We start from the raw sequence: 21,572 nt of genomic DNA, 5'->3' as shown, positions 1-21,572 counted from the left end.
TTACTTTATTTAAGAAAAGTTACTTGACAAAAGTAACTTCATCATTTATTCGTCCAAGTAAAATGAATTTTCATGATGGAGGTCCTTCAATAATTCATTCTATTTGTCCTCGTCCTCAATTCATGACGACGAGGTTGGGCCATCATAAAAAATGAGATTCACCTCATTGACCAGCAATAACAAATGGTTATTTTCCAACTCAAAAGTAATGCTACCGTTGTTTCCAATTACTTCCAACAACTTGATAAGATGCACCACGAAGGCTCAATTCCTGGACATGTGGTGATCAATCGAGATAAATCGGCCCATGAACAACGCTTATACCATGATTATTTTCAGATTCTACAATGTACACCGATGCACTATATACAATGTTTTCGAATGTTTCGTCGCCTATTTTGCAAATTATATGTGGAATCCGTTCAAGATCATGACAATTACTTTATGCAGAAAGTGGATACATCAGATCAATTCGGGTTGTCCCCATATCAAAAGATAACTATTGAAATATAGATTCTAGCATATGGTGTGCCGACAGATACAACAGGTGAGTATAATCAAATTGTGGAATTCACTATTATTGAAGTGTAAAGATATTTTGTCGGGCTGTGGTGGAGGTATTTGGAAACTCGTATCTTCGGTGCCCCAACACCATGGACATTGAAAAACTTCTTCATATTGGAGGTATTTGGAAACTCGTATCTTCGGTGCCCCAACACCATGGACATTGAAAAGCTTCTTCATATTAGAAAACAATGTGGATTCTCGGGTATGTTGGGAACCGAGAAGCATCGATTGTATGCATTGGAGATAGAAAACATGTCCACTAGCTGGGGCGGGACAATAACCCGGTCACAGCAAAAGACAAAATTATTTTGGAGGTCATATCTAATTATTACAGGTGGTATTGCAGCACAAAAATTTCCCTCCCAATAACTTGACTCTTACAATCAATGGGAATCGAACCTGTGACATTGCCTTTAACCAATTGTAGGACCGAGCATTTGTCACTATATCAAAAATTATAGCTTGTGGTAATGTTGCAACTAAAATTTTTTAAACCGCATAGCAAACCAAGCGTTATGATTCGATCGTTCTACCCAACACAGACAATTATTGCACCACAACATAAAGTACTTTATTTTTTCCCATGAAAATACTTTGTCCATAAAAAAATATTTCAAATCAAAAGGAAGCGACACATTAATTAATATAACTTTGGAGAAATGTTCATCAACGTGCATAACTTTGTTCCCTAGAGCGTGCAAAACAAAAAAAACTCCTGTAAATATTGGTTTCCAATACAATGAAATAAATTGATTCATGTTAAACGAACTAAAAAATTATTTCTATTGTCACTGACTTGTATCGGCATGACCTAACTGGATAAAACCCAGTATATTCATTCCTATGTCATTTTTTGTTGATGAATTGATTTTATTGATTAAAAAAGTTCTATTTGTTTTGCTCTAATTGAGACTTCAAAGCTTCAATCACAGCTGAGAAATCGTGGTCACTTAGACCCCGTGATTTCGCTAGCTTGTATAGTTCATTTGCAGCTGCTGCAACTGGAGTTGGCTGAGAAACCGATTCAGCTAATCCTAGAGCGAGTCGAAGGTCCTACACAAAAGACACTGGTGTAAAAAAACACATCGAAAGATTCTAGCAAGAGTCCTACACGGTGTTTTAACAAGAAATTTGATGTAAAAATAGTAGTGCGTTTTGAGCAAATGAAATGGGTGATAGTTGTGACATTCACAAGTTAATGTTAGGAACTTAGGATTTTCCGAGATTGTGCACCTTCTGTTGATGCTTTAATGGAAATGCAGTTGGATACAGAGATTGAATCATGGAAGGGCCTTTCACAGAGTACATTGGCGCACTGATGGCTCCTTGGGAGATAACCTGCACATTTGAAAACTTGACATTCAACGAGTTCAACTAATTTGGTATGTACTCTATTTTTTTAATGAAATAAATTCCATTAAAAGGGGTAAAAAGGTACAACTACACTGGGCATTCCCAGGCGATACAAAATACCAAACCAATCTAAGTTCTAAACAAGCTCAACTAATTATATGCAAGAGGAATACTCCTAAAAACCAACAATTTGATTTTCCTCACTATCTCCTCCCGGTCTAACTGCGCCCCATCAAAAATTAGTCTATTCCTAGAGGACCAAATTAGATAAATTGTTGCTGCCAAGGCACATGCCCGCATCCTTGCTAATGTGTTAGATCCTCGATACACACCTCTATAAGCAACAAGAATGGTGTGCACCGTCTTCATTCTTTTCCTCATTCCCAACCAAAGCCTTATGTTATCCCAAATTTGCGCTGTCACCCCACATTTGAAGAACAAGTGAGCAACAGATTCTTCATCCACGTCACAGAAAGAGCATCGCTTATCTTCAATAAACGGTAACCGATCTTTCGTCAACAAACGACCATGTGCTAATAACCATAGTATAATACTATGCTTGGGAAGGATACATGTCGTCCAAATAATTGGTTTCCAAGGCCACTGCCCTCTTGCTTTCAAGAAGAACAAATACGGAATTTTCAACCCTCCATGGTCGTCGAACCAAAGGCCTAGCATAGAAGTGACCATATCCCACGTCCCTAGCCTTTCGATCAAGCTATCACGAATTCGTATCAGATTCTTAATTAAATGAGAATAGTTTTTGTGCCATATCCAATCCCGCAATCCCCCAAACCTCATGTACTTGTGGTGTATCCATTTGATCCCAAGTGATTCTTTGTTATGCTGAATTTTCCAGAGGGTTCTGCATAGCAGGGCTTTGTTCCAAGCTGAGAGATCTTTAAGCCCCAATCCACCATCCTCTTTTTGTTTACAGACTTGACGCCATGAGATTGGCGGGTGATTACTCGGCCAAATAAAGTGTCGACAAAGTTTGTAAATAGCATCAATTATATTCGCCGACAGTGGAAGGATGGATAGCCAATAACATTCTACACCTTGTAACACCGATCGAACCAATTCCACCTTCCCTGCATATGATAGCGAATGACTAGGCCAACTCGAGATTTTCTTGGCTATGGCATCAACAAGCATGCTATAATAAGAAGTTCTCAGCCAAGAAGAAGAAATCGGAATACCCAAATACCTAAACGGCATGGATCCTTCCTTAAACCCAGTACTATGCACTAACTGCGCCTTTTCTCTCTCCTGCACCCCTGCCAAAAACACATTGGATTTTAGAGCATTCACTTGAATGCCAAACATCCGCCCGAATTCCTCCAAACAATCATAAATCATTCCCACGCTATCATTGTCCCCTCGAGAGAAAAGCAGTAAGTCATTAGCATATGCTATATGCGTGATCTTCAAACCAGCACACCTCGGATGGTATTTGAACTTCTTTTGAGAGTACAAGGCTGCCAAAGCCCTAGAGAGGGGCTCCATACAAAGTATGAATAAAAAGGGAGATAGAGGATCCCCTTGACGAAGTCCACGTTTCTCCTCAAAGAATCCATGTAATTGGCCATTCAAGGAAATAGAGAATGTTGTAGTTGATACACATTCCATAATCCATACAATAAATTTCTCCGAAAAATTCATTAAGATCAGCACCTGTCTTAGGTAATCCCATTCAACCGTATCATAGGCTTTCTGCAGATCCACCTTAAAGGCACATCGGGGGGAGATATATTTCCTTGCATATCCATGGAGCAACTCTTGAGCCAAATGAATATTATCCACAATTGAGCGCCTTTCCAAAAATCCCGATAGAGCCTCATTAACCAGCCCACCAATAACACATTTTATTCTATCCACGAGGATTTCGGAAATAAATTTATAGAACACAGTACAACATGATATAGGTCTAAAATCACTAACCTGAGCAGCCAAGTCCGATTTTGGAACTAATGCAATAATAGCTTGATTCCATTGCTTGAGAAGTTTCCCATGTTCAAAGAACTCCTGCACAGCTGCCACAACGTCTGTCCCTACTATCTCCCAAGAGTGCTTAAAGAAGAAAGCTCCATATCCATCCGGACCCGGGGCTTTGTCATTATCAATACTAAAAAGATCATTTCTGATTCCAAGTGGAGTGACTTCCTTAGTCATCAAGACATGTTGTTCATTCCTCACTGTTGTCCCAGCAGCAATGATCTCTCTTTGAACTGCTGAACATTCCACTCTGGCCCCCAACAGCCCCTTATAATACTCTACAAATTCCATTGCAATTTCCTCTTGGTCAATAATAGTTCGGCCCTCACTGTTTCTTAACAAAGCCACACCATTTCTTTTGTTATTACGCTTGATCATACTATAGAAGAACTTTGTACACCTATCACCTTGTTGGACAAAAGCACATTTCACCTTCTGAGCAAGGAATAATCTCTCCGCTTCAAGTAACAATTCCGCTCTTTTCCGGACAGCTCGATAATCCACATCTATCATTTCTCCATTAAGAAGTTTATTATGTGCTTCCACCAAGTCCTCTTTGGCACGGGCAGCTCTTTGTGCAATGTGACCAAAATGATATCGATTAAGGCTCTTAAGAGGCCCCTTAAGTCTACCAAGTTTCTTTTTTTAAATAAATTGGGTTGTTCCCCGAATATTCGCAGCCCATCTCCTCTCCAGCATCTCCCCATAACCATCAACCAGTGTCCACATATTAAAGAATTTGAAAAGTTTAGCTTTATTGGAACCAGAGTGAAATAACGATACGCTAGCCAACGAGTGATCTGAAGTACAACCAGGGGCCAAGAACTCCACTCCAAAAGACCAATCAGAACTCAGCCATGATTTATTCACCATAACACGATCCAGCTTTTTCTGAATACAATGTCCAATCCAAGTGAATTTATTTCCGGAGAAATTCAGGTCCACCATATCAATTAAGCTAACACACTCCTGAAAGTCTTGAGATTCATAAGTTGTTACCGGAAGTCCCCCTATTTTCTCGTCAGCCGAGAGCACACAGTTGAAGTCTCCCAACCAGATCCAAGGACCATCCAAGGTTGAATTAATGGACATTAACCTATCCCACAAAGATCTCCTTTCCACAATATTATTAAGGCCATATATAAATGTCTCATAGAAGGAGATAAGTGTATTCAAACAAAATAGCTTCACGTGTAAATGCTGAACCCCAACATCCAAAATCTCTACCTCAAAAACTGATGGGTTCCAAATAAGCAAAATTATAGTTTTATTCTGCGGAGACACATCGGCATTATTAAAATTCTTCCATCCGAGAAGACGCAATTGCAGAAAATTTCAATATGTTGTTTTCTTCTAACTTGGTTTCCAGTAGGCCTATCAAATTCAATTTATGTAGATTCATGAGAGTACACAAACTCTTATGTTTTAGAGGCTTGTTAAAACCCCTAACATTCCAACAACCAATCTTCATTAACAAAGTTTTTGTTGAGGGGCTTTCCCCTCCAAATTCTTCTCTCTATACTTATCTCCTTGTTGTCCATAATCAGAGTCACTCGAATTGTGGGATCCCTGCTTCTTGGATTATTTCGAGGTACTTGGAGCTGAGGGATCATGGGTTTGTTGCTGTTTCTTTTTATTATTCTTCTTGCTCACCACTGGAGTATAACCCTCCTCATCTCCAATTTTTCCTTTCAATTTTTTATCTTCCAGCGGAGGGTCCTTATTCCCCTCAGAAGAACCAACTTGTCCAATCTCTGGTAACTCATTATTCTTACTCTTCACAATCTTTGTACCCGTTGTATTGTTTGCTACAGAGGACCGAGGGATCGATCTCGAAGGAGCATGCCTAGGAGGTTTATGCACCCTAGATCGAGAACGGCCCCTAGAGATGGATCTCATCCACGAGACACTTTTAGACCTTCGTCTCTCCTTGGCAATCGTATGACCATTGCCCTCATCTCCATCTAATTTCTTCTCTTTCCTAGGACAAGTAGCCTCAACATGCCCTTCCATATCACACTGAAAACAAAAATTGCCTTCATGCTCATAGATGAAAGAAATGTCCACGATTCCAATCGGCAACTTCACTTGAATTTCTCGAACAAGATCAACAGAGGTGTCAACCTCAACTAACACCCTAGCAAAGTTAGTGCACTTCCTGGACTGAGTTAGTAGATCCGTATGAATGGGTCTACCAACCTTAGAAGTCACTTTGCTCAAAATAGTTTGGTTCCAGCAATCTGGGGGCAAACCATAGACTTTCACCCAAGTAGGCATGAATGCAAGGTACATTTCCCTAAACCTGAAGCAACGAGGGACTTCCTTTAAGAACAAGTGCTTCCCCATTACCATAAAAGGCCCTCCATTCAAAATTCGATCTTTAACCTCTTGCGAGGGGAAGGAAAAAGTAATCCACCCACTATCATGTGTTTGAAAACGAATATTTGGCCCCCAACGTTTCACAAGATCCAACAATGCAGCAGTCGGCGGCCGTTCACCAATAACCCATCCCAATAGGCAGATAGATCCCAAAGACTTTCTCCACCGGATCAATGTTCGCAAAATCAAATTCCAACATTTCCCCTTCCGTTTGAAGATACAGGAGCTTCGAGTTCTCTTGCATCAGCCTATTGTTTTTTAATAGAGTCACAAACGGAACCCTATTCTTCGCATACTTACGCTGGCCATCTTGTCTCTTAGAGTCCAATCCCTTGTCCCCTAAATGTTCTCCAGCACTGGCTTTTGGAGAACCCTAATCAACTGTTTCCTCAACAAGAGATAATGTGTTAGGCTACTGGTTACTTGGCCACAAGAATTATATCAAAAACACATATAGAATTAATATTGGATGAACAAAATTGAACAAGAAATTCTTTCCCAGAGATAAACTCTGTAACAAGCTGCAACCCTAGCTAAATGCTAGTTTCCCTAGCCTAAGCTAGTCTTGATACTCACGAATGAGTATCCATTCTTTTCTTCAAGTATTTATTTCTTTCTAACTCTCTAGATTCTTCCTAGGCTTTGTGACTCTTGGGCCCTCTTTAGGTTTGGGCTCAAAATATAAAAGGCCAAAGCCCATTGCTGTATTTGAGTCCCTAACAATACCATCCTCCCCAAAAACAGTCTTGTCCTCAAGACTGAAATTTTGAATGAGCTTGGATAACATAAATCTGTCTGTCCTGGTGGCCTCCTAGTTGAGGAATCTTCCCAGCGTCCCAAAACTTGCAGCTTTTACTCATGCCTTAGTTGCTTGGTCTGCTGAGTTAACACTAGAGTGAATCGAGAGCCCGTTGGTAACTGAACCGTATTGATGCCCTCCCCCCCCTTTGTCAACCGGTCCCAACCCCAATCGTGTCCACTCCCCTCTGCCCTTCTCATTCTTTGTCATCGCAGTGGCATCTTCCAGCCTAAAATTCTTCCCGTTTGTCCCGAACATGAGGTTGTACACCCCGATCACCGTAGTTGCTACTCGTATTTTCAATCCATGACATCTCTTACTCACTATAATTTGATACCCAGCACATATCCATTCTCTATTTATGGTTGCTTCATCAAAAGACGACCCCCATAATCGAAATTTATCCATAGGACTAATAGTCTCATTCTCAGCCAATGTATGGTTCCGTATCACTATCATGAAGTCCACCCCATCTATTTTCATTAGGGGCAGTCCACCTCTGCAAGCCTCTGTTCCATTTTCCAATCCGTTGTTTACCCCATTCTCATGCCCATCATCATCCTCTACCTTTATAAAGTTTCTTTCAGTGGTCAATCTCAATCTCTTAATTACGTACAAAGAATTATAGGTGTGTCTTGTTCCCGTATCCTCTCTTGCAAAAACAGAAATTCTAACAAGCATACTTAATATCCCAACAGTAAGTAGATATGCACCTTCCACTATTGTCAGCTGTTGATATAGCAACTTGAAGTTGCATTCTACTGGTTTTTTAGTACTTAATTCTTCAACCACAGCCTTTGTCCACCCTTGTTTGGGCAGCTTCTTCTCAACTTCTTTAAAACATGTACGCCTTATTTTTCCTTCGTCAATTTCTTTGTACTATATTGTTTGGCTTTCCCTATTTTCCCAATTCTCTGTTCTTAAACTTGTGTCAGTTCCAACAGAGATTGACCCACTGTCACACGAGCGTCTTCTCTTGAAGATAAGGGTTTGTGAGTTAGCGACTTCTCTCTGATGATTGCGCGGCGGTCTACTGATATCCTCCATCTCAGGCGTCAATGCCCTAATCTTTATAGCTGGTCCAGGGGCTTCTGCGTGTCTCCAATTATTAGGTTTGGGCCTAATAGAAAGGCAGCCCATGTTTGTTTCTTCAATAAGAGCCCACTTCTGGGGTAGTCCAAACCCTAGGTAGCACAATCTGCAAGCCCGCGATCGGCTCCCCTTTCTTCAACACTACGATAATTTTCCATGGGTTTTTCCTTTTCTGGATCTTTCTTTTTAAGCTATGGGAATCTTTGGATCATCGGTCTGATTACAACTCTTGGATCGGTCTCAGAGGTGAGTTCCACCACGTTCCCTGAAGCCCAAATGTGGAGTACATCAATGACGTTGCTGTAGGAGAATTCTGGGCGTCTACTCCTAGATCCAAACTCATCCTTGATGAGCTTCGTGTACTCCACCTCCTCGTGTGTGACTTGTTGGCTCTCTTCCTTCACATACAGCTCCTTCGATGATTCATGTTGGCCAAAGGTTGGGTCAAGGGACTCATGAGAGCCAGGGTGGTGGCCGGGATCCTTGAATCTATCGGGCAGCAACTTCTCCACAAGAGAAGTTATGTAGTCTAGCTTTCTGTGGACTGAATCCATTTCTTCCTGAAGCACCGAGACTGATTTTTCGAGAATCTCAATCTTTTCGTCCGAACGAGTGGTGGCCATGGCAGGTCGGACCAATTGTTAGGCTACTGGTTACTTGGCCACAAGAATTAGATCAAAAACACCTATAGAATTAATATTGGATGAACAAAAGTGAACAAGAAATTCTTTTCCAGAGATAAACTCTATAACAAGCTGCAACCCTAGCTAAATGCTAGTTTTCCTAGCCTAAGCTAGTCTTGATACTGAGAATACAAAATCACGAATGAGTATCCATTCTTTTCTTCAAGTATTTATTTCTTTCTAACTCTCTAGATTCTTGCTAGGCTTTGTGACTCTTGGGCCCTCTTTAGGTTTGGGCTCAAAATATAAAAGGCCAAAGCCCATTGCTGTATTTGAGTCCCTAACATAATGCAACAGTATTATCTTCAATATTCCCGGGATCTAGCACCCCAACATTCGAGATCAAGTCCTCAGCCGCCATATTACAAAGTACAGATTCCAAATTACAATAGAAACCGAGACCAACAAAAAACCTATCAACTAACTCCCACTTCTCTGAGATTCAAATAAATGAGTCTCAGAGCCACCAGAAAACTATCCACCTCAAGTAACCATGGTAAAAGCACCCAATAGAAGGAGCCCTACCCAGCTGACAAAGGTCCACCACCGAGAAGGGTGAGTAGGCCGAGAAACTATGCAAGGAACTATCGTTAGTTGTTATAGTGAACCTCAAATATTTTAAACTGTTGGGAGCCCAAATGTTATGTTTTGACGGTCTCAAGAAACATCGTGTGTCCACCAAGTGGAACAAAGGCCACGATGATAAATCTAAAACCCCTCCCAAGACCTCCGTTCCTAGGTGGGACTCTGCTAGCTTTGGTAGCAATCGAAATGATTAGCAATTTCCCGTTGTGACAAGCATGAAAATCATCGCATATTCTTCAATGCATGAAAAGGAAAAAAGCAAGAGAAAACCTTTCCACTGAAGTAGACAAACAGAGCTCATACCTCCACCAGCACACTTGGGTCCAAACCAAGTTTCTCACTGAGAAGCAATCCCTCGGAAAAGGATGCCATCATACTGCAAATTGTCGGCATGAAAAATAAATTTAAACTGGAGCAAGGAACATTCTTGAACATATCATAAAAAAAAAAATTAATAATAATAATAATAATAATAATAATAATAATAACAATAATAATAATAATAAAGATCATGAAGTGAACAGGACAAGAACCTTCCCATTATCATGTTGACAACTAGCTTCATTGCCGCTCCATTACCAACATCACCAAGATAAAATCTTGACTAAAAATTGTTTGAAATAAGTGAGAAATTTAATAAGACTCGTTTACAAAGAGGAGAGTGTGTGAGATTCACCTTTCCCATGACATCTAAAAGTGGGCTGGCAGTCTCATACAACGACTTGTCGCCTGAAATATTGAAGAAGTGATTGTTTCTGTTTATGTAAGCCTAAACTTAACTGAGTATAAAACATTATATCATACTCGGGTAAAAACGTGCATAAGGACTACAAAATGCTAGTAAATATGATCAAAAGCAGAACTAGAAAGAAAAAAAAAAATTGTTTCACTTATTTCCCGAAGTTCAGTACTAAATTACAAACTGTTGTCTAGTACAGTCGTACCAGCAGTAAGAAAGATTAACTTTCCATCTTCAGCTGGCTTTTTTGAGCCTGAAACTGGAGCCTGTAGGGGAAAAGTTGTGTTGGATGCATTTAACAAGATTGATGAAGGAAGCATTGTGAGGACAATAGCATACATAATGCATTAAACCATTTGATGGATAAGCAGGATGAACAAATGAAATATTTTTATATAACTACCAGTACATACATAAAGATAAACATATTCATATGTGCGTGTTTCTGTAGGCGACTGGATTTATGCCAATTTTTTGCATGGAGAAGACAACATAAAAACTAACCTCCAAAAATAGAGCTCCAGTAGATTTGATATGTGTGCCTATGAATTTGGAAGTTGCACCATCTACAGTGGAGACATCTATATAGCTGCATCACCCATGTCAGTGTGTATGCAATAAACATCAAACTCAGAGAAAGGGGGGACGACCTGGGAAGAGAGATCGCCGAATTGGGTTTTCAATATCCACAGTAACGAAATTTTGGATGACTTGTACCCAACAAAGTTTTCAAGATTTAAAATAATGAAATTTTCCAGGTTTTTTGGTTATCATGACAGTGAAATCAAAGAAAGCTAACCCTTTCCCAGGACTCATACCACTTGCAGCTCCATGCTCTCCACATGCAACGTCCACCTAGAAAAGAATTTGGACTTCATGGGAATTTTCCATTGTCACCAACGCAAAAATAAGAACCAAAAAATTTACACTCACTGCACTTTCGGGATCAGCAAGCATTGCAAATGTGATCTCACAGGAGGCAGCTACTTCCACTGGAGTGTTTTTATATCTGCACTGAACAATTTCTCAGGCGCCAACTTCAGCTTATCACACAAATTACCTTAATTTTTGTAAAACAAATTCTTATGCACCCAAATGTTTCAGCGTCACAAACATATAGAATTTATAGCACCACAAAGACTTTTAGAACACTGCAGACCGTGCATTGACGACATACAAGGAAATTTTTAAGAACGACTGAACTTGATGAATGAATTTGAAGGATCACTTCTTTTATCTTGAAAATGTATAATGTTGCCTTTTTTAGGGGAAGCTTGAATCTCCATTTTAAACTACAACACATTAACCTACAGGGACATACTGTAGGAATTAACAAGTTCTACACTGGATAAAAAATGTCTCGGATGAGCTATATAGTATACTTACTGTGCACCCAATGAGATGAGTGGATCGCATTTGCTCCTGGTCCTACTCCAAACCGTAACATCATATCTTCAACATCAGTTCAAGAAAGTATAGAAGTTAGAAGACTTGTTTGCACATTACACTGAAGTACGGTTCAAGAATATGTGGCATGCTTCATAAGAAACTCAAATATTATTTGTCATTTGGATCTTGATACGAGTGATCATTTTATGATTTTAAGGTTCCGTTTGGCCAAGTACTTACACAAAACGTTTTTTTAAAAAATTATTTTAAGAATAAATATGTGTTTGGACAACTATTCTGTAAAAACATTTTAACATTTCCAAAGTAATGTTGTTTTGATTTTCATCATTGTCTTCCATTCTAAAAACATCTATCATTTGTTCTTTAAAAACTATATCCGGATAACACTTTTTAAAAAATATTTTTCAAAAACATTTTAAAAAAATCTTGTCCGAACACATATATATTTAAGTTTTTCACTTATAAAATACTAAAAACGGTGTTAAAATACATGTCCAAACGGAACCTAAATGTTTAAATAAACTGTCAATGACCCTCTTCCAGAGAAAGAGAAACATAAAAGTTTAAAAAGGAACATTGAAGCATCTATTAGAAATATTTACACGATTCGTTAATTTTTTTTTTTATGAAACGAGTTGTTGATTTAAAAAGTTGGTTCTTTCATGTTTGTAACCAGTATTAATTAACTATCATTACATGAAGATGCTACATATGGGAAATTGGATATATGTACTCTCCCACCGGTGCCCTGGTTATCTCAAGGTTTACAGTTGAGATAGATATAAGGAATTGATTAGATATAATGAAATTCTACATGCTGATACATGGACTTCTCTATCCATATAAATAACACAGATGGTTACTCTAAGGCCATCAAAAATTCTATTTTAGAGTAAATTTTGTGCTAAATAGTGCAATCTCTTCACCAAATACATTATCAATCTTCAGCGCATTTATTTCAAATCTAACACTAAAAAGATTATTTTTTTAGAATTATTTTACTTATTTCTTATCATATACTCCCTCCATCCCAATTATATTGTCCACGTTTCCTTTTTTGTTTGTCCCAAATATATAATCATACACCATATTTAATAATATTTTTTTACACTTCTTTACTAATATACCCCTATTAACTACACATTGAAAATTGTGCAATCATTTTTTTAAACATTAAATAGGGATAAAATAGGAAGTTTATATAAAATTTACTTTCCCAATAAATTTTTTTTAATTCGTGTGAAAACTAAAACAAGACAACATATATGGGACGGAAGGAGTATTAAATATCTATTTATAAATTTAACAATATAAATATGATTAATGTCTATATGATATAATTAATAAATTAATTGTAATAATATTAAAATTTTTAATTTGAATATTATATATTAATTAAATTATACATCATACGAATTACTACACATTAAGTATTAAAATTGTAAAATAACTTGAACACATAAAATTAAATTAAATAACATAACATAACAACTTCAAACATTTGAACGATTAATATGAATCTCATAAATGATCAATTAAAGCATTTCTTAGTGCGAAGAGAGCATCTTTGTCTTCATCATTTTTATATCAAGCAAAAAATCTTGAAATCTGATACTTTCATCAAAAACCATTTACACGTTTGGAGTCGGTGCTTCTCTCGTATCTTGAATGGGTGCACTAAGGTCACGTTAATATTTGAAAATCATATTGTGCGTTATAATACATAATATCATTATATCATGCAAATGATGCTTCTGCCAAACACATGCTACGAATGACACAATTGCAAATCGTGATCGAAGAACATCAAATGCACGTTCCACGTCTTTTCTGTGGGACTCTTGTTTCATTGCAAAATATCTCTTGTTTAGACTGCGTGATCATTTGCACAAGAGTTGACCATTTGAGATAAATACCATCAATCAAAATATCTTGTATCATAATTTTCCCCAGTTGTATGATGAGCAGAAGGAGCAATACCTTGTGCAAGGTTGGAAAATAAATTGGATGTCTCTAAACATTTATATTATTATTGGATCCGAACATACCAAATTATGTATATCATATTCAAATATTGTAATCAACTACCACTTCTAAAATGATTGTTGGAGAACCATTACGACCCGCATATGACCCGCCCATGTCATGGGGCAACTTTTCAACTTCCAATGCATACATTCGAGACTTTCTAAAGAATTCTCGTTGTTTGCCAATATAGAGTAGTCGTCCAACATCATTGATAGAAGATGATCTCGAGCATCACTCCGCAAACTTCAATTACAGCCGGAAAAAAGAAACATACACTGAATTGCAGTAGATTATCCTATTTTGATATGCGTTTATTGGTAGCATAGCGAGTAATGCATATGCTAGCATTCACAATGTAGTTGAGCCTTTTGATTAGTCGATTGCCCGAGCATCCCCTCACTATTACTTTGTTGTATGAAATAAGCATCGTGATTCTTCATCGCATGAACAGATTTTGAGACATTTGAAATCGTTTTCGGAACATTGTTTCGTTATATCTTTGATTCTCAACAAAGTAATCATTGAACATATTACGGTTAGCAATTTTCCGATCATGATGAATTACTACATGATCTGGAATTGAACCTATGTGGGTGACTTCTTGATCTGGTTGGATGATATGGGCAACACTCAAATCTTGTTGAGCTATAGCGTTCTATATTACCTTTTTTTTCTCATTATTCTCAACAACATTCATTCAAGCCATTTGCCTTTCATCTTCACTACCATGTGTTAGAGGATGATGCATGAAATTGAAAACGAGACTTCATTTTCAAGTTAGTGACAATGTAAAATGTGTGGGAAATTGGATAATTCGATCACATTATATAATGAGCAGGCACGAGTATGTGATGACCGTAAGATATGATTGTATTCGATCTTAACAATTGCAGGGAATACAATTAGGGGTGGGCATTTATTCTCGGGTTTCGGGTAACCGAACCGACCCGATCAAATTTATTCTCGGGTTTCGGGTAACCAACCCGACCCGATCGGGTTCGGGTACCCGAAAAAATACAAGCCCAACATTAATATACAGTATGCCAACACAAGCCCATAACTCATGTTTCTCATTTAGCCGCTGGAATTTTTTATCTCTCTCCCAAATCTCATCTTCCTCGCTTTAAAATTTCTGGGCTATGGAGTTTATCACCTATTTTCCATCTCTTGTCATCTCATCTTCCTCCTAACTTGGTTGTGAAATTTCTGGGCTTTTGATCTGCACCTATTGCTCTATCTCTCACCACCTCTCCCTTAGTTCTCGTATTACCCTACTTCTGCAAATTTAGCAACCCATTTCCAAACTAGAAACGTAATACGACGAAGGAATAAGATTGCGAGAATTAATTTCAATAATCGGTGCTGCAAATGGGCAAGGCTTGTGATGCTATAGGCCCACGAAAATTTCCATTTATTTTCTCTTTAGATCTACAATGTTGAAGCTTTATGTTTTTCAATTGATTTTGTACAGTGAGGTGCATAAAAAATGGAATCGTGAAGGTTTTAATGGTTTCTTTCAAAATCCAACGAAACAAAGATTTCGGGTACCCGAAGCATAATACCCGAAATTACCCGAATTTTTCGGATACCCGATTGTTGGGTATCCGACAATTTCAGGTCGAGTTCGGGTAGTCTAAATGACTACCCGACGCCCACCCCTAAAAACAATCTTACCTAGATTTTGACCATTGAATGGATTACTATCTTCTCTAAAAATTTACCGTCGTATGAGATTACAGATAATCTCAACAATTGGATTGATCACCTTTAGAGCCCGTTTGGATTTCATAGACTTTTTTTTTAAAAAAAGTGCTTTTTTAAACTCTAATTTTGAGCTTTTGAAAAAGCTCTAAATTTGACTTAAAAAGTGTTTTTTAAGCACTTAAATGACCATCCAAACACCTTATAAACTAAAACAACACTTTTTTTTTAAAAAAAAAAGTGATTTTCTGATCTGGCTTTTGATACCAAACAGGGTCTTAATCTTGGTTGTTCGATATATTACGATCTTATCTACAATGTTTTATCCAGAGTATGACCATTGGACGAAGTATATTCTTATTTAGATTATGACCATTACATGCATTACTATCTTATCTGGAAATTGATTATCGTTGTCAATCCAGTAATTTAATTTGTTCCAAGCAATTGAAATGACATCAAATTCTAGAATTGCTTCTTAACATGTTGAAAAATACAAGCTCCTATATCATAAATATGACTTATCGACCACAGTCCACAGTAGCTAAAATACGTACTACAAAATTTGACGGCAGACGAGAATTCTCAATATTAGCAAAGGTCATACATGATCAAATTTGAATCTTTTACTAAACTTAGGATCTTGCATGAACAGATCCTTCGCTCAAATCAAAATACCCAACTCACATAAGAAACTAGACTTGTAATATCAATAATCTTAGAATAAGAAATACTTCAAATTCTCTTCAGATGCGCCACTCAGTTTGAGAGTTTCAACTTGGCAAATACATCATTCTAAATTTTCCAACTGCACGGAGCATAGCTTTCTGTCAGGAGCCTCCATTGCACCAATATGGAAAAGTTAAAGCCCAAAGGATTATTCTGTTATAATATTTTGTAGGATTCATTGTTATCTTGTTTTTATTTAAGTTTTAAATAATAGGATCATTCCATAGTTAGAGTAATCTTTTATTTATGTTAGGATATTATTTTCTCTAATTGAATCATTGTACTCTATTATAAATAGAGTGTGATTTTATTAATAAAACTGATCAGAAAAATTAATCACAATATTATGTTACGAGATCTAAGGTTCTCTCCTAACGAGCCTTTAAACCAAGAGATCGTGAGGTTCTCTCCATCGAGCCTCAAAACATCATGAATCATGATCAGCCCTTAAATCGCCCCATAATGTTATCAAAACCCTGGGACCATGACAAATTGGTATCAAAGCCATCTGTTATGGGGGATTTTCACACCTTGCAGCAACAATTCGATGCATTTATCCAGATGTACAAGGAAGATAGGGCTGCAAACAAGCGTCGGCAGCAAGAACTCCATGCCCAGCTGGAAGCATTATCCTTAGCTATCTCTGCAACCAGAACCGAAGCAGTAGGGGGTAAGGACAAGGGCAGAAGTACTAAGGAGCTGAGTGCCGGCGAAGCCAAAAATGGCAGCACATTAGCATTGTCGAACAAGGATGATGGTAGCTGTACGCAAGGTTTGGATCACCAGCAAAACAGGGAGCTGCCTGGGAGCGGATCAGCATATGGCAACACATGTGTGCCCAATCCCAGCAGAGGGATGTCCGATCTACTAAGAGGGCTAAACCAATGCCAACAATTCTCTTGTCATCCACGAACAACGGTAAAAGAAAAGGGTGGATTGGATTCTTTTTATCTTGAGAGCAATGTCCAACTTGGTTTTTTAAAGCTGGAACAAGGTCGTTCATGGTTCCAGTGGGAGGAATTTAAAAACCACCGCCACCTATGCCTAATCTCGGCAGCCTGCACTTTTCACATGGTTGAGGACAACCATGATCTCCAAGGGGGGAGTAATGTCAGGAGCCTCCATTGCACCAATATGGAAAAGTTAAAGCCCAAAGGATTATTCTGTTATAATCTTTTGTAGGATTCATTGTTATCTTGTCTTTTATTTAAGTTTTAAATAATAGGATCATTCCATAGTTAGAGTAATCTTTTATTTATGTTAGGATATTATTTTCTCTAATTGAATCATTGTACTCTATTATAAATAGAGTGTGATTTTATTAATAAAACTGATCAGAAAAATTAATCACAATATTGTGTTACGAGATCTAAGGTTCTCTCCTAACGAGCCTTTAAACCAAGAGATCGTGAGGTTCTCTCCATCGAGCCTCAAAACATCATGAATCATGATCAACCCTTAAATCGCCCCATAATGTTATCAAAACCTTGGGACCATGACACTTTCACGTGACTCTACAATGATATTTTGTTAGGTACTTGTAGGTTGTTTGATTTGTTTGTGTTGTAAGCTTCTTTGACAATAGTCCAAAAATGATATTTGGATTATGGAAGGATTTTGTGATATGTCAAGAGACATATCACATCAGAGCTTGTATTCTTCAACATTCTAAGAACTCATTCTAGACTTTTGGAAAGAATATTATTGTAGGTATGAGGGAAAACTATATTTTTTGTGTTGATATTTGCACTCTTTTCACTTTTGGTCATGTTAACCATGAATTTATATTTTCAGTCTCGTAACTTGCATGTTTTTTTTTCATTTTTTGTCATGTTAGGATTAATTTTCATTTTTAATCACGTAACTTGTATATCATTGAATTTTTGGTCATTTAACTTGTAGTTATTTTTATTTCTGATCTTTTTTATTGGTCATAAAATGATCGATAATAAAAGAAAATACAAGTTAAAAGATAAAAAAAAAATGAAAATAATACACAAGCTAGAGTACTAAAAATGAAAATTCATCGTAACAAGACCAAAAATGAAAAAAAAAATGCAACTTACAGGACTGAAAATACAAATTCAGCGTTAACAGGGCCAAAACTAAAAAAAATGCAAATAACAGGACTAGAAATGTTGTTATCCCTAGGTATGTTGAATTTATCAACCGGAGATGGTTTACTTATAGAGGAAAGAAGATAACATTGTAATCTCATCCAACAATCAAGATTAGATGTTATCTCATCCAACAGTCAAGTTCTAAAAAAGATTGTACAATCATCCAAAGATTAAGATTAGATGTAAGCTCACACGATCAATTTCTAGATACGAAAGTAATCCATCCAACAGTCATAATCTAGGTAAGAATATAATCTATCCACTGGTAATAATCTCGATAAAACAATCTAGATAAGATTGTAATATATCCAACGATCAAAATTAAAGATAATCACATCCAACAGTCAATGATTAAAGATAATCTCATGTAACAGTCATTTTCTAGATAAGGTAGTAATTCATTCAATACTCGAACTTTAGTTAAGATAACCTAAATAAAAGTGTTAATCTTTGTGAAGGTCAAGATTGAATGCAATCATATCCTATGGTGATCACATACTCGTGCATATCTTATATTATCTTAAAAACCCATTACATAATGTGATTGATTATCCTATTTTCTCACACATTTTAACTCACTAACTTGAAAATGAATTCTCATTTTCAATTTCATGCGTCATTTTCAATCTCTGACAATGAAAATGAAAAAGACGGATGGACCAGATGAACGAGATCATCGAAAATAGAATAAGAGCAATATAGAATGTTATAGCTCAAGAACAAGATTTGGTTGCTACCTACATCATCCAACAGGATCAAGAAGTCACACAGAGGTTCGGTTCCAACCTTCCAGGTCATTTAGCAATCTACTGTGACCGTGACATTACCGATCATATCTGTTCAATGATTATCTTGTTGAGAAGCAAAGATATAATGGAGCAATGTTCCGATGACGATTTTGAATGTCTCGAAAATCTACCACGATGCTATTTCATATAATGAATTGATAGTGGGGCGGCTCGAGCTATCGACTAATAATAAAGGAACGGATGCATTGCGAATGCTAGCATATGTTTTGCAAGTGAATGCTACTAATGAAACATCAAAATAGGATAATCTACCGCAATTTAGTGTATGTAATGCTTTTGATGAGCTATAGATGAAGTTACGATACTTGAGATCACCTACTGTCAATTATGTTGCTTGACTACTCTATATTGGTATACAACAAGCATTCCTTGGAATGTTAGGAAGTTTCAACTGTATGATTGAAAAAAGAAAAATTTCTCCCATGGCTGGGGTAGATAAATATGAATGTCCTAGCGATTCTCTAACAATATTTTAGAAGCGTTAACTGATTACAATGTTGTGGATATGACATACATATTTTAGTATCTTTGGATCCAATAATGATATAAATATTTTAGAGACATCCAATCCATTTTCCGATTTTGCACAAGGTATTGCTTCTTCCAATCATTATATAATTGGAAGAAATTTTGCACAAGTTATTGCTCCTTCCACTCATTATACAATTGGAAGAAAAGAATATGATACGAGATATTATTTGGCTCATGATACTTATCTCAAATGGGCAACTATATATTGCGCAAACTATCCACGATCCATGTGGTCCAAAAAAAAAATATTATGCAATGAGACAGAGTCATGTAGAAAAGATGTGTAGCGTGCATTGGTGTTCTTCAATCACGATCTGCGATGGTGGCATTCCTAACATGTGCTTGGTAAAAAAAAAACATTTGCTTGATATATTGACAACATGCATCGTAATGCACATCATCAAAGATGAACGTGACCTTACATTGTGTTTGGTTCCACGGATTTCATGGAATTTGGTGGATTTGAAATTCCAAATCTCATTTTGAGTGTTTGGTATAACGAAATTTTAAAACGGGATTGATATTTAGTGGAATTTGATATGGTTTGATATAACTAAATGAAATCCTAGCAAAACTGCAAGGATTTCATGGATTTTGTGTTATACAGACAAATAATGTTTTTTTTCTTATGAAAACTAATTAAAATATCATTGTCTCAAAAAAAAAAATTTTATTCACAGATACTTTGTCCGACAATTGAAAATGTTATTTTGAAATCATAGAAAAATATCTATAAATTTTAAAACTTATGTGAATTATTTCTTTTTGCTATGGACCTCGATTATTGTTTAATACTAAAAACTTAATTTATCATAATTTGGTGACTTTATCTCAATTTTCTTTTGATGAAATTTTTTCCTTATATACGTGAGTATTAAATATTATTAATAAGAAAGAGATCTAAAAAATAAAAAGCAAAACAAAAAATTTTAAATATCAAATAATACTAATTTTAACTATCAAATCCAGTTCTTAAACAAGATTAGCCAAACACCACGATGGAATTCTAAAATCATGGATTTCAAATCCAAATGAATTTTGAACTCTTCCAAACATAGTGTTAGTGTACCCATTCATCAAGATACGAGGGAAGACGTAGAAATGCAATGCAATCAAATTTCATACCTAAATTTATAGAGGTTCAATTTATATATTAATGTATTTTTAGTGAAGAACGAGAAGAAGTGACAAATATAAGAAAAGCTAAAGAATTGATTCGTACCCTGCCTTTACGAGATTTTGCGCCATGGGAGACCCCATAATTCCAAGACCCAGAAATCCGAGGCGAGATGGCGTTTCATCTAGTTCACGCACTACTTAAACTTCAGAGAACAGTAAACAACCCAAAAAATAATTTAGTAAACAAATAACAGAGTACTGTAACGAGATTCTTCTCCGATCCTGTAAACGGAGCAGAGTACCTTTTGGAGTACTTGTGCCTGGCGCCTTAGAAGAGCATCGAAGTTTATTCGAAACGGGTGTGGTTTTGAAGTGGGCGGGAACTCCCGGGGAGCGCAAAGCCGCGGCCATGGCTGTGAGACGATGAGAAAATTGAAGTTTTGGAGGCGATCGAAAATGGCTGGCAGCTTCAGCAATTGCCATTCATTGATAGATAGATAATCTGGATAACCTCCCCGCCCTCTATTCTTTCTATCTTCCTGGGTTTTTGAACCTTGTTCAAGAGTTTGGCCAAACTGCAATTTCGTCCTCTAACTATTATCCATTTTTTTAATTTCATTTATTGTTTCATTTTAATCATATTGATTTGCAACATAAACTATAAAATAAAAATAAAAACTTTTGTTAACGTTGAAATTTAATATTATTCGTATTTTATCTCAATATAAGATATACGAATTTGTTATAGAAGAGTAGTCTCAATATTTATATACGTAACATTAGTCGATCTTATTAGAATAGAATTCAGATAGAGGAATAACGAAACAAACCTTCATTGATCAAGAGAATCAATTGTATACAGAGTTCTGATAATTTTGAATTTAGAAAATAATCGCTAAACTATTTCTCATATTTATATTACAAGAATTAAAC

General features: G+C 36.7%; 1 protein-coding gene across 2 annotated transcripts; it reads right to left on the bottom strand.

Moving 5' to 3' along the window:
• Positions 1–1,185: 1,185 nt before the first annotated feature.
• LOC140879524 (glyoxylate/succinic semialdehyde reductase 2, chloroplastic) lies at positions 1,186–21,202 on the bottom strand. Of its 2 annotated transcripts, none has more exons than XM_073283269.1 (12): positions 20,942–21,202; positions 20,743–20,833; positions 11,579–11,644; positions 11,126–11,201; positions 10,992–11,047; positions 10,697–10,781; positions 10,398–10,458; positions 10,130–10,182; positions 9,987–10,057; positions 9,757–9,829; positions 1,801–1,905; positions 1,186–1,620 (listed from the first exon to the last, which is right to left on the bottom strand). In XM_073283269.1, exons 1-12 carry the CDS (start codon positions 21,120–21,122, stop codon positions 1,456–1,458), a joined length of 1,083 nt encoding a protein of 360 aa, XP_073139370.1. In that variant the 5' UTR covers positions 21,123–21,202; the 3' UTR covers positions 1,186–1,455. The 2 variants fall into 2 exon arrangements, with proteins under 2 accessions (XP_073139370.1, XP_073139371.1); XM_073283270.1 differs by having other exon boundaries at positions 20,743–20,821.
• Between the last annotated feature and the right edge of the window lie 370 nt (positions 21,203–21,572).

The sequence above is a fragment of the Henckelia pumila genome, chromosome 2, assembly GCF_033568475.1.
Source record: "Henckelia pumila isolate YLH828 chromosome 2, ASM3356847v2, whole genome shotgun sequence".
NCBI classification, from domain to species: domain Eukaryota; kingdom Viridiplantae; phylum Streptophyta; class Magnoliopsida; order Lamiales; family Gesneriaceae; genus Henckelia; species Henckelia pumila.
This window is presented reverse-complemented; position numbering and strand designations above follow the sequence as displayed.

Bases quoted from the DNA above. Each gene is read 5' to 3' on its own strand.
- LOC140879524 (XM_073283269.1), bottom strand. From the start codon at position 21,122: ATGGCAATTGCTGAAGCTGCCAGCCATTTTCGATCGCCTCCAAAACTT. The intron at 1,906-9,756 runs GTATGAGCTCTG...TCAAATGTGCAG, and splicing joins ACCCAAGTGTGCTGGTGGAG to GTTATCTCCCAAGGAGCCAT. The intron at 1,621-1,800 runs GTGCACAATCTC...TCTTTTGTGTAG, and splicing joins CATTAAAGCATCAACAGAAG to GACCTTCGACTCGCTCTAGG.